At 44.0% G+C, this 12639-nt stretch overlaps 1 protein-coding gene across 1 annotated transcript in view; it reads left to right on the plus strand.

The window, feature by feature from the left end:
• Positions 1 to 1922: 1922 nt before the first annotated feature.
• The window catches only part of LOC104163654 (SEC14-like protein 5), a gene marked incomplete at its 5' end in the record, with an annotated part of 16163 nt that continues 5446 nt past the window's right edge, over positions 1923 to 12639 (plus strand). Inside the window, 7 exons of the mRNA XM_009702721.1 lie at positions 1923 to 2072; positions 2191 to 2322; positions 4280 to 4408; positions 5091 to 5310; positions 7022 to 7134; positions 11940 to 12129; positions 12472 to 12560. Coding sequence (XP_009701023.1) covers positions 1923 to 2072; positions 2191 to 2322; positions 4280 to 4408; positions 5091 to 5310; positions 7022 to 7134; positions 11940 to 12129; positions 12472 to 12560 — 1023 coding nt within the window. The remainder of the gene's footprint in view (positions 2073 to 2190; positions 2323 to 4279; positions 4409 to 5090; positions 5311 to 7021; positions 7135 to 11939; positions 12130 to 12471; positions 12561 to 12639) is intronic.

Consider the following 12639-nt stretch of genomic DNA (forward strand, 5'->3'; position numbering starts at 1 on the left):
TGGAGAGACTCTTGCTTGTCTGTGCTAGAATAGAAGAGATTAGTAAGGTAAAGGCTTTGACCTCAAGACAGCACTAGCTGGTGGTTTGGAGTCTGGAGGATTGGGAGAGGGCAGGTAGAGGCACAAGTAGGAAGTATTAACTTTGAGAAGATTAATGTGCTGGCAACTGCAGATATCAGAGAGCAGGTGATAAGGGATGCACCCCTTATCCTCTGTGGCCCTTGAGGAAAGTGCAGTCTACCAGGAGTGGGGAGCTAGAGGTATCCTGTAGCAGTGCCTGACATGCATCCGTGAATTCCCATCATAGCAAGTTAAGATTCTTAAAGCAATGAGTGTGCTTTTGTTGTATGGAGCCAGGTGGATTGGTGTTGGAAACACTCCCTTGCCATGGTAAGTTTTTTTATTTATCCAAACAGTTTTAGTTGTGATCAGGAGTGAGAAGCACAGGTAGAGGCCTTGCAGATATGGGGAAAACTCTCCAAGAAACGTGGCAAAGCAAACGGAGCATTACTTGGTGACTTGGAGGGGATGATTTAAAGACCTGCTCACTTGTTTACCACCAGAACTCCAGCTGGTAGTCGGCTTGCACTTTCCTCCTGATACTAGGGCAATACGATAATCTGAAATAACTTCTATTCCATTCAGAGCAGGAAATATGGAATGTGTCCTTAAGTGCCTGAGCTATTTTAAGAGCAGGTATTATTCGCAACACCAGGGTACGTGAATATGTACGGGGCAAGCAGCCTTTGAACTGCTGTGGTAACAGAGAATGCAGCCACCCTGAGCGTGCCCATGGCACTGTGCACATGCTGACAACTGAGCTGATCTCGATCATTATCACATTAATATTTTCTTCTGTGGTAGATAAAAATATAAATACTTGTGAGAGAATTATGTGCTGTATAAAATGGTTGTCTCTTAGGGAGATGGGAAGATGGCAGCAGTTCATAGAGGTTAGGCTCAGCTGTGGAATGATAGCAAAGAAATCTCATGACCAAAATGGTGTAGCTCGCTGAGTGCAATGGAAAGGGAGTGTGGGTTCTCCTCCTGTCACAGCTCTAGTTGAATCCTGGGCTTCTTGTGCAGCTTGTGCTAGTGTTGCTTCAATTACAGATTTACAATAGGATCACAATGTGCAAGACATTTTTCAGAAATCTGAGGAAAACATTCTATCCTACAAAGATCTTGCAATATAATGAGAGATGGAGAAGTTAGGGAATAGGTACCACTTATGCAAGTTAACTTTGCTGCAAGTGCCATGGAAAGCTGGATTTATTTTTTTTTGCTAGAGCTGATAAAGCAGCTTTGGATAAAAGGCTTTCCAGAGGGATGTGGGTTAATTAAAAAAAAAGGAAGATTCAGAACCAGGACAGAATTGGTTTAGAAATGGATAAATTGAGGCAGAGGGAGTAGCCAGTAACTGGTGGTCTTACCCTTGATAGTACAGGGCATCTGGAACTGTTTGATACATCACATCTTAAGGCACAGGAATATTAAATATTTTTAAATAGCTTCTTCATACAGGCAATATGTCTGACCTGAATTTTATTATCTCTGGGTCAAGTCTTTAGTTACCAGAAATTGGCAGAGCTGTGCTTGCTTTTGCTAGCTGAAGATTAGGTTCCTGATGCTCAAGTTGTTATGAGTCCCTTTCTGGTACTCTTTAACAACAGGCTTTTTTTTTCTACTTCATGTGTGAAAGAAAAATTATGTCAAGACATGACTGACATTAGAACCAGCATCCGCTCTTCGTAACTATTTTGCTTTAACTGCAACCCCTGTGTCGGCTCCCCTTTTCTCAGAGGTGAAGGGGTGAAGGGCCTCTGTTTTGTTGGACTTTTACTGTAAGGGAATTCATTAATTCAGAAAGAGTTAAAGTTGATCTAGCCAGAAACTGAAACTTGCTTTGTTTTCACTTCCAGGCATATGAGAAGCGCTTTCCTACATGTCCAGAGATCCCAGTCTTCCTGGGCAGTGAAATCCTGCATGAATCCAGGAGTGATGATGGAGCTATACATATCATTGAACGGAGCTGCAAACTGAATGTGGATGCTCCTAGGCTGCTAAAGAAGGCAAGTGGAACCTAGGGGACAAAGAATCCTGGGTTTTGTTGGCTGGCTTAGATAAAGACTCCTAAAGTTAGTCTCTCTCTCTTTTCCCCTCCTCCATTTGGTTCTTCATCCTTCTCAGATTGCAGGTGTAGAGTATGTTTTCTTCATCCAGAAAAACACGGTGAACTGGAAAGAGCGAACTCTCCGCATCGAGGCCCACAATGAGACTTTTGCCAACCGTGTTGTCGTCCTTGAGACATGTAGTTACTCAGTAAGTGCTTTGTTCCTGTATGTCTGTGAAGGAAGCGTGGAAAGTCATGCACTAATATACAGGGTGAAGTTGCTTGAATGAATTTGAACACTGGACCATAGTGTACTATGGTTAGATACTCTTGGACTGGGAAGGCTGTTGGGTCTTAGGCTGCAGGCTTTTTCCAGTGCTTTTGTATGACTTGAGAAACTCTTTTAGGTTGATTGTGATTCTCTGGTTGGAGCATTAGGCCCCAGGGTGAGAGTAGAAAACACAGGTGGTGCTCCAGAGCTGCAGATATTCCCTGAGTTTCTTTTTGGTTGAAGTTCAAGTTAATAAAAGCATCTGGAGCTTGGGCATGTATTTAGATCTGGATGTTTAGAAGGAAACTGTTAATATTTATTATGATGAAGGCCAGAGGGAAGTCTAGCAATTACTTTTTCCCACAAGTAAGTGAAAATTTCAGTTCCTTGTCATGATCTTCATGCTTTAAATATTTAGAGAAAGATCTTGAGCCTTATTTGTGGCCTAGGGTGTCTCACTTTGTGGCTGTATCTTCAGCAACAGTGTGCCATCTCATCGTAATTGTGCTATTAGGGCTTAGTCACCATTAAATAGCTTCATCTGTTTCTGGAAGCAATCAGATACTGCTTTTTGTTCCCTAAACAAAAGTCCAGATCCTGTTACTTACCTGCCCTTTTGGCAACCAGATGACAGCTCAGCTTCTTGGGAGTAAGCGAACTGTAAGTAGCTTCTGTTTCCAGCAAGACAAAGAGTTGAAAAGCTATTAACATTTTAGAGGGGGAGGGGGTCCTGAGCCAGAGGTCACTTGATGGCTATGTGGGGCTTCCTATAAACTGTGGTAAATCAAACTTCCATCGTTGTGAAAGGCGCTGACAGTTCTGAAATGCTCCCAGGTCAACTCTGGAATCTCTCAGACATTGTTGCACTTGCTGATTTTGGCTGTGTTGCCTCCTGGACTCGGAAGGAAGTATCAGCAGCTAGGCTTTGAGGGGAGCACTCTTCCTGGAACAGGGCAGGAGCTAGCTGTCTGCATCCTCAAGATGGTTTCCTGCTCTATTTTTACCAGTGCCCTTTTGCCTGCTGGAGTGCACCGGAAACAGGTTTATTCTCATCTTTCCTTTTCTGCAGTGTTCTCTGAAGCATCTTGGAGAAATATGATCCTGCTCTTGCAGTTACTTAATATCTCCCCTGGGGGAATTTGTGTCCTTTATAGAGCTCATATCTTTGTGTGTGGGCTGGAATTTTTTTTCTTTCATGTCAGTTTGTGAACAGCAGCACTGACAGAGAAAAGGCAGAGACATCTCAGAAAAGGGTTAAGTTTAAAAGAGGAAAAGATTATATAGGTGTTTACCATATATGGAGTAACTGAGGGCAAATGGCTAGAAAGGAAAGGTGTGTATTGAACTGACAACGGGAAAACTCCCCACTCTGACATGTCCCCTGTGTTTTGGGGGGAAGGCTGACATGAGTGGCTGAGTTTCCTATCTGAGACCAGAAAAAAAAACCTGGTTTGCATTTTTCTTCCTTTGCAGATGTAGGGTTTTTTAATTGCATGTTCTGAGACGCCATTGCTGTCTTTCCATAAGGAGATCTTGACCTGATGGTTTCAAGTGGGCGGTCTCACTACTATTTTAGTGCCACTTTTGCTACGAATATTACCGTTCAGGTCTGCTGGGGCAGAGATGGCTTTTAATCTTGATTTCCTTGTGCATGTGAAGAATGCTGGGTTAACCACAAACATCCATGTGTCCAGGTCACGATGCGTTTCTATTACTCTGGGAGAATTAATCTGACTGTTAAATATGGGTCTATTGGTGCCTCATAGGAAGCCTCTTCTGCCCCCTCACTCTGTAGCTCTGGAGATTAAATAGCCTGTTTGGTACTCAGGGCAAGGGCCATGCCATATTGTGACCTATCTGCTGACATCCACCCTTGTGTGTATCTTTGGGCTTAGGTTCACCCTGAGAACGAAGAGTGGACTTGCTTTGAACAGTCTGCATCTCTTGACATCAAGTCGTTTTTTGGCTTTGAAAGCACAGTGGAAAAAATTGCCATGAAGCAGTACACTTCAAATATCAAGCGGGTAAGATTGGCTTCCCTTTGTGCCATAAAAACCAAAATCAAACGCCTGCTTTCAGTGTGCCTCTATTTTCTTTTCTGTAAAATAGACCCAGTATAGTTTTATACCCTTGCTTATGTCTCTGAAATCACTCAGTAAGGCAAACAAAAAAAAAGATAGTGTGCAATAAGCAAAAAAACCAATCTGCTTGCTGGAATATGTGTCTGCAGGGGAGGGAGCAGCTATGCCAGAGGAGGATCGCAGTGGATGCTGTCGGTGCCAGGCTCCTCAGACACTGAGGACACTGTTCTCATGCAGGAAGAGAAAGTTCTGAGTAAAAATCAGCACCCTGTCTCTCTAGTAGCTTGGGCAGAGGTGCTTCCTTTTGGTGGCCTGTTCCCCTGGGCTGCAGAGGAACACGGCAGCTAATTGATGGTTTGGGAGCAGGGGAACGGGATGAAAGTGTTAGAGGTAGCTGCATCCATAGCATTGGAATTTGCCTGGCCAGTGTTGTAATTCACCATTTGTATGGTGCTTTCATACTGAAATTTTTTCCAACAGGGTCACGTAGATGGAAGGAGACAACTATTTCCCTTCTGTCTATCTCTGACAGCATTAGTCATCTGTCCTGAGGAAAACTCTTCTGCACCTTGCTGGTTCTGGGGGGATGGGATTGTTTTTTCTTCATGAGAGTTTTCCCCTTCAGGGCAAGGAAGTGATTGAACACTATCTGAAGGAGTTGATCTCCCAAGGGATCACATTCATCCCCCGCTGGACACCTCCCCCAGTGTGTGGACAAAAGGATGAGCAAACCCCAACTGTTGGACAGGATACTGATGACGTACCGCTTGAGTCTGGGGCTCGTGGAACTACCAAAGAGCAAACTGGCAGCTCCTGCCCTCCAGCAGAAGCTGTCAGCCCTGATGGTATGCAATGTCCAGGCAGTGGCAGCTGCTGGCAATCTAAATGTCTTGAGTAGCACTGACTAATGAGTTTATTTTTGTTTGGCATGAGGTTTTTCTTCTGGATTGTGGGTGGGGAGAAGGGAAAGTTATTGAACAATGGAACTTTTTTGGCTTTTCGGGGTTGGGGGGAGGAAACTGTGCAGGCAGTATGTTTTTGTTTGAGCTTAGGAAAAAAAAACTGGGTTTGATCTCACCTTTAAGGTATTTTATACTTAAAATGGAGAAAATTAAAGGTGTCTTCAGTATGCTATAACTGAATTATAATGAAATATTTTGGCTGTTTCAAAATTAATGTTCTTGGGGACAGGTTTTGATGGGTTTTGCCCCTATATCAGGCCAAGACGAACTTGCAGAATGTTGCCTAACATGTTTCTCACACAAAATGCCTGAATCGGACTTTATCTTTCTGTGTGTTGATCTGATGATATCTTCTAGACTAAATAAAATTATTCTTTGACAAAAAGAAATAGAAAGGCCTTTTAATTTAGAGCTGTGGTATTAGAAATAGGAGTTGTCCGTCCTCAGCAGGGAAAGACAGCACTTGTTTTGCTGAGTGTAACTAGAGAAGAAGCTTGGAATTTGGAACTATCAATGGTTCTGGTCTCACCAGGCCTTCTCTGTATTGGAATCCACCTGGAAAAAGGATCAAAATCTACAGAGGAACTGACTATAAGAAATGTCGATGTGCTTTGAGATTGACTTCAGTCTAAGAGTAGCAGATCCCATCTAGCAGAAGAGGAAAGTAGCTCTTATTTTTCTGCTTACATTCATGTTTAGGAAGTGACTAGCTTACCTGGGACTGCTCCCCAGCTTGCTAGCTCTGTGGATTCGGTGGGGGCATAGCACTTATCAAATATAAGCTCTGTATTATCAGTCGGTAACAGCATATCCTGTGAGTGTCTAGGCCTTATTCTGTAGTTAATGGCATCTGCTGAAAAAAGACTCCTGCCTGATGAAGAGCTAGCTTAGAGGTGGTCCTCCCAGCCCTCCTTCTTGTGTGCCTGCATGCCTCCTGACCTGTGCAGACCCTCTTTGGGTACCACGTTCTCCTTGCTGGCATCTGCACATGCACGCCTCGGGTGGCACATCTTCTGTCTCTGAATGCTGGCAGTCTCAAACCGCTTGTCCTTTGTCTCTGATCTGGAGGGACCATGAGCTGCTGGTATTCACAGGACTTCTCCTCATCCCCAAAATCTCCCTTGCTGTCAGAAATGGTAGTGTTGTTTTCCCTTTCTCTCTGGTGTCTGTAAGCAGAATAATATTTCAGTTTCCAGCTAACTGCTTTTTAGCCTCTTGTCATTGGAATTGTGTGTGAGATCTTTAGAACACTGGGGGATTTAAGTGCCTGGGTCTTGGAGTGGTTAATGAGATGAGTGTCAGAGCTCATGATACTACTTTTAAATCTCCTGCTGGAGCAGTTCAGGGTTGAATGAAATATTAGTGTTCTAAGAGACAGGTGGAGTCTGTCTTTGATACCTTACATGCTGTCTGCGTCCTCATGCCCTAATCACCGTGAGAACATCACTCACTCACTTCCTTCAGGCAGCTAAAATGAGGGCTTCTGCACTCTTCTAGTGTAAATCATAAGTAACCTGATGTATAGAAATAACTGCATATCTGCTGTCTGGCTATGCCAAGTCTCCTCTGAATTGTTCTTTTTTATTTTCTCCAGCTGACAAATTGGATGCTGATTACATTGAGCGATATCTGGGCCAGCTGACTCCAATGCAAGAGAGTTGTTTGATCCGCCTTCGCCAGTGGCTTCAAGAAACGCACAAAGGCAAGGTGAGTAGGTGAGGCAGAAAGCACCCCTTTGCAAGCCTGAACACTGTTGTTCTCATAGCTTCTGTGCCTTCAACCCTTCAGTAAACCTCAGGGTCACAGACAATCTGTGTGTTGAGACTCAACTGTCTTGGTAAGGTTAGGTAAAAGGCCAGGCATGGAGAACGGCCTGTGTGAGCTCGCAGCAGGATCCAACACTATCACAGACCGCACCTGCATTGCCCAGTTCAGTGCTGTCGGTAATGAAAAGCCAGCTCTGTGGTGCCCAGTCATAGAGCTTTTTGCTGTGTATTTAGAGTAGGCATTGACCGGGGCTTGGTTACCTAGGCTGGCCTATCTGGACGAGTTGTGTTTTCCCAAGAGCTGCAGGGTGGGGTGGGAGAAGTGGTCAGCTGCACTGGTGCTGCATCCCCTGGCTCCAGGCGATGCAGAGAGGCAGTTGGTAGTACTGAGCTCTCAGCTGCTGCGTGTCAGCTCTGTGCGGTGTGCATTACATCAGGCAGGTTGTGTAAGCTCATAGAGCCAAGGGCTGAATTCTTCTGAGGAGAATTCATTCTGTTCTTGTTTTAATCTCCTTTGTCAAAATGTACTATTTTAAAACCACACAGAATTCGAGAAGTAGAGACAGTCTCACCTTTATGGTGTGAGGTACATTGTGTAAGCCCCTAAAATAGGGGAGCTGAGGGCACTAGATTGGGGCAAGTACAGCTGGAGTTGGCTAGCTAATATAGATAGAATCATTTTTCCCTGACAACCGGCACAGGTACTGTGGGCTAAATGTATCTGCTCTGCTGTAGTGGTCAGCAGCTGCTTGGGTTCCTCCTGGTTGAAGGGGAGCCTCTATATCAGGTCAAGAGGGTAACTGGTATGTGGCTGAGAAAAGATCTAGGACAGCTTGAATGCCTCAGGAGGGATCTAGCTCAAGATTTCCTGATGGAGCGAGATTGGGTGGGAAGGAAGGAGGGACTGAGGATAGCAACACACAGTAATTGAGTGGGCTGAGTAGATAAGATAGTGCTTAGGAAGAGAGGAAAACGGAGGAAGATGGCGGAGCAAGTGATCCCCCTTAAACACACAGTTATAGCTAGATAAGGTTTCAATAGTAATAGCTTCCTGGCTTAGAAGGTAACTGCTCAGTCAGCCATACAGAATGGGTTAGGGGGTACCTTGCGTTCATGGGCTTTGGAAGATTATTTTTTTCTTTTAACTGGAGTTTCTGAAAGAGGCTACTCTTTGCAGGGAGCTTTGCCAGTACTTTCTGCGTGCCTTGCTGTATCTTTCTCAGAGCTGAGAGAGAGTATGTCTCATCTGAGTATAAGGAGTTTAAACATGATCTATAAAGCCCTGGTTTTTTCTTGGAAAAACTAGTATGTATCACCCACATAGAAATAAAACGTAACAAAGATTGTGCTATAGTTCTGTTATTGAACTCATGAAGAAGTCCCCTTCTGTGTGAGTGTGTGCATGGGTTTTGTTGGTACCTATGAATGTGGATGAAGAAACAGGTACCAGAAAACCACAGGCTGAAGAGAAGAGCAGTATGTGTTAAGGTAGTGTGTGGAAGTCTCCCAGCACCTGATAAGCTCCAGAGAATAACAAGGCTGTTGAATCTGTAAGAGCTGATAAATTCAGAACACCAAGCATCTGCCAACTCTGAGGCCACTGCTATACAGTAGCATCAACAACAGGTTGTATAATATGGACCATGTCCAAGAGCGTGGTGGCTGCTCGACGCAGGTAGAGTCTGCAGGAATTTATATACACCTGATGGAACAAAAGACCCCTTGAAGGACTGTCTGAACACCTACCTGCGAGCTGCTATCGTGTCACTATGATGCTCTGCCTCTGAGTAAATAGCTGGGGCTGGCCTCCCAACTAACCTGGTAATTGTGAGTGTGTGTGTGACTGAACTGTGTGAATAGTTACTTGCTAGTAATAACAGCTTGACTAATAAAATGGGCTCTACTAACTATTAGTTGTGATCTGTGTCTCCCCTAATTCAATCTACTGTCAGATAAAAGGTGCTTGACAACAAGCAGTCACAAAATAAAGGGCGGGGATCAATCCCTGGGAATAGTTATGCTCTAAAATACAGGACATAAGGCGTCTCAGGTCTACGGTGACCTGTCCAGTAAAATGGTGCGGACTCCTGTGTGGTAGGAGATCTTGGCTATTGGGTGTCCAGCTGAAAACAAGCCCTAGATGAGAATAAGACAGTGAGGCTTTATCCATGCATGTGATCTGCAAGGATCTTGGTTTCAGGTGGAAGAAGCACAATCTCAATGTTTGCCTGGTTTGTTCTGTGGGTTGTTTTTTTCCACCCCCTCCTAGTCAGAGGCTGGGGAATGGAAGCTGGAGAAGCTAAAAGTGACAGCACCTGAGCAAAATGTGAAACAACTGCCTCATGGGGTGCTTGGAACTCGGTGGGTGTGTGCAAGCCCTTGTTCTTCCTGACAGCTGCTTGCTGTGTTAGGTACTTGGCAAGGTACAGCTGATTGCTGAGCCCTCTTAGTGACAGCTGGAAGCTGCCTTGTAGGCTCTGTGAACTCTGTTCCCTCTGTGGTCCTGAACAAGTAGGAAGGATGGTGCTGGCTATTGAAACTTCATCTTGAACCCCCTTACTACTCACCTCTTTGCTTCTCTTGATTGCCTGTCAGAATAATACAAAATCAGGAACTTGGCCAACGTGACTTGAGTTTTCTCTGGAGAGGCTGTTACCTTGCTGTGACAATCTGTTCTTTTAATTCGGAGCAGGGATGTCCTTATTCCTCTGACAAAAAATATTTGTAGATCCCTTGTTTCTTGGAAAATGTCCCTTATTTTTGTCCTCTTCATCCAGCTTCAGTATCCATTCCCTGTTACTTCCAAAGCAGACATTATCCTTTAGAATCAGATTTATTGTTGCTTTAAAAATCTGAGTAGTTGAAGAAACAAACTTCAAATGGTATTAAAATTGCAGATACTTAAACCTGGTAATCAATGGCTGTGCACCATGTAGAAGAGTACATGTAGTTTCACTAGTAAATAGAAAACCAGGCTGAAATTAAAACTTCATCTTCCTGCATATGGGAGTTACTTGGTTGGACAGAGATAAAGAGACTAATTCCGCTATGGAATAAGTCCCCTCAGAGCATCCTGCCTTTGGTCCAGACAGAAGTGCTGAATGTACCTCTTACCTGAAGCTATGTACAGTATGGGTTTGAAACGTGAAAAACCTTCTAACAACCATCCCCTCTCCCAGGTCTTACAGGAGATCCAGGGGCTGCTGTAGATGTTTCTGGTTTTTGTCTGTTGTCTTGTGAGTAACGGCTTCCTCTGAGCAGCAGAAATGCAAATGTAAATCATCTGATAAAAATTCTGCTGTCTTTAATCTTGCTACGATGCAGAAAACTTTAGTGGCATTCTTCTAAATACATCTGAGATCCTGTTTGGGAAGGCTGCCCTTTTCCTTTCTATGACGTACAAATGCAATGTTTGCAGTGTTAGAATATGCTGAAGAGTGTTTATCTGTCTCATCTTCAGGTCCTTCTAGGCTTGGCTTTAGGCTGCCCAAACTCTACCCCTTTCTTTAGGTGGAATCAATTCTTAATATCTCTTGTAGCTTCATACCAGCTTGTGAAACTGAGATTGCTCCCAGCCTGACACTGCTGGCAGCTTTGCTTTCTTCCTTGCTTTCTGTTTTTGTGAGCATGTCAGTGAACAAACAAAAGAGCTTTGACTTCTGGACACACGCTTTTTTGTATTACAGCAGGGCTCAGATTGCTTGCATTGTGTTAAGCACAGTACAGATACTCCGGAGGAGACTATCCCTGCTTGCCAGAACTTGAATTTTTAATGGAAATTTGATGTAGCAAATGAGGTCGAACACTTTTGGGGGAGTTGGGGTGAAGGGACTAAGAAGAGAAATCAGCAGCCTATGCAGCTATAATCCAGTTTTTGTAACTGACAGGCTTGTAGCCAAATTTGGCACTTTTATGGAATCTATCGGGTTTATTGTTAATTCATGCTGCTTAGTATTACTGGCAAATATTCTTTGATTTTTCAGCTAAAGGGAATGTGGGAGATTTGGAAGGGGCTTAGAATAAGCCATTCTACAGACTTGGTTTGGGAAAGCTTTTGTGCCCATGATGCTAGAATTACTGATAGAAATTGTTGGGATGAGTGATAGAGAGAGGGTCTGTTGTAGTTTGGGTTAATTTGTTTGTTTTGGCAAGAGTTAGTATGATGTGATGGGGCAGGGAAGCCTGGGGAAAAACTAAAGTTTTCGTGTTCAAACAACACCAGGGAAGCATGGTCAACAGCAAAGCAGAAGAGGGGTCTGCACAAGAGTTGGAATTGGTGCTAGTGGGTAATCATTTGGAGACTATACAGTCGTGATCCCATGCCAAACGGTGCGTGCTTAAGTTGGTTAAGGTGTTACCTATGGATGCTTTCCATCCTTTGCTAATTTGCCCTGTGGGGAGGCAAGCGTGCAGCTCTGTTACTTTCGTATGGTATTTTGTTTGTCCTTGTAGATAGCTAGCCGAGGGAAACTTTAGCCAGCCCAGAGTTTGCTGGGGCTTCTGGCAATTGGATCAGTGAAAGGCTTCTCACAGGCTGTGAACTGTGCTCCTAGCACCATCTGCTTCATTCAACTGGGTTAGTTAAGGAGGGAGGGAGAAGGAATGTAGGTTTAGTATTTGTTATCTTAGTTTTAAGAGATTTAAAAAAAAAAATAGTGCACGCTCTGCAGGCTTCTCTGCAGGCGTTATGGAACAGTGGTACAAGTAACATACCAGTCTTGATCCTCAGACTTTCTCTTCTCTCAGATCCCCAAAGATGAACATATCCTTCGATTTCTGCGGGCTCGTGACTTCAACATTGACAAAGCTCGAGAAATGCTCTGTCAGTCACTGTCTTGGCGAAAGCAGTACCAGGTGGATTACATCCTACAGTCATGGAGGCCCCCAGCCCTGTTAGATGAATACTACACTGGAGGATGGCATTATCAAGACAAAGGTTAGAGGCTGCCCCTTACATTGATACTGCAGCACAGTTGGTGTTATAGGACCTCATAAGTACGTGGGATTTTTGGAGAAAATTGTATTGACACTTTAAACATTAACAAAGCAGTGCAACCTCTGTAAATAGCCACTATGTTTTGCTGTAATTTTGTTATTTTCTCTGCACAGATCAAGCAGACTAGAGGTAGTGCAAAGCAGCATCTCTTTGACAAGGTTGCCTTTGGAAATGATTTTTGTCCTTTTCAGATATTTAATGTGGCTTTTATAAAAGGTACTAGAGTGATAGCCTGAGAGACTGGAGTACTTCCCTCTTTAAACCCTTATGTTTGTTTTGAAGATGGACGACCACTCTACATCCTTCGTCTTGGCCAGATGGACACAAAAGGCTTGGTGAAAGCTCTGGGAGAGGAATCACTGCTGCGACATGTAAGTTATTCTTTCGTTTCTCGCCTGAGGAACTCTATTTCCCTTGGGAGTGTTTAGAAGTCTTGTTAGAGTGCAGCAG

The sequence above is a fragment of the Cariama cristata genome, unplaced genomic scaffold (genome assembly GCF_000690535.1).
Source record: "Cariama cristata isolate BGI_N322 unplaced genomic scaffold, ASM69053v1 scaffold40006, whole genome shotgun sequence".
In the NCBI taxonomy this organism is placed as follows: Eukaryota; Metazoa; Chordata; class Aves; order Cariamiformes; family Cariamidae; genus Cariama; species Cariama cristata.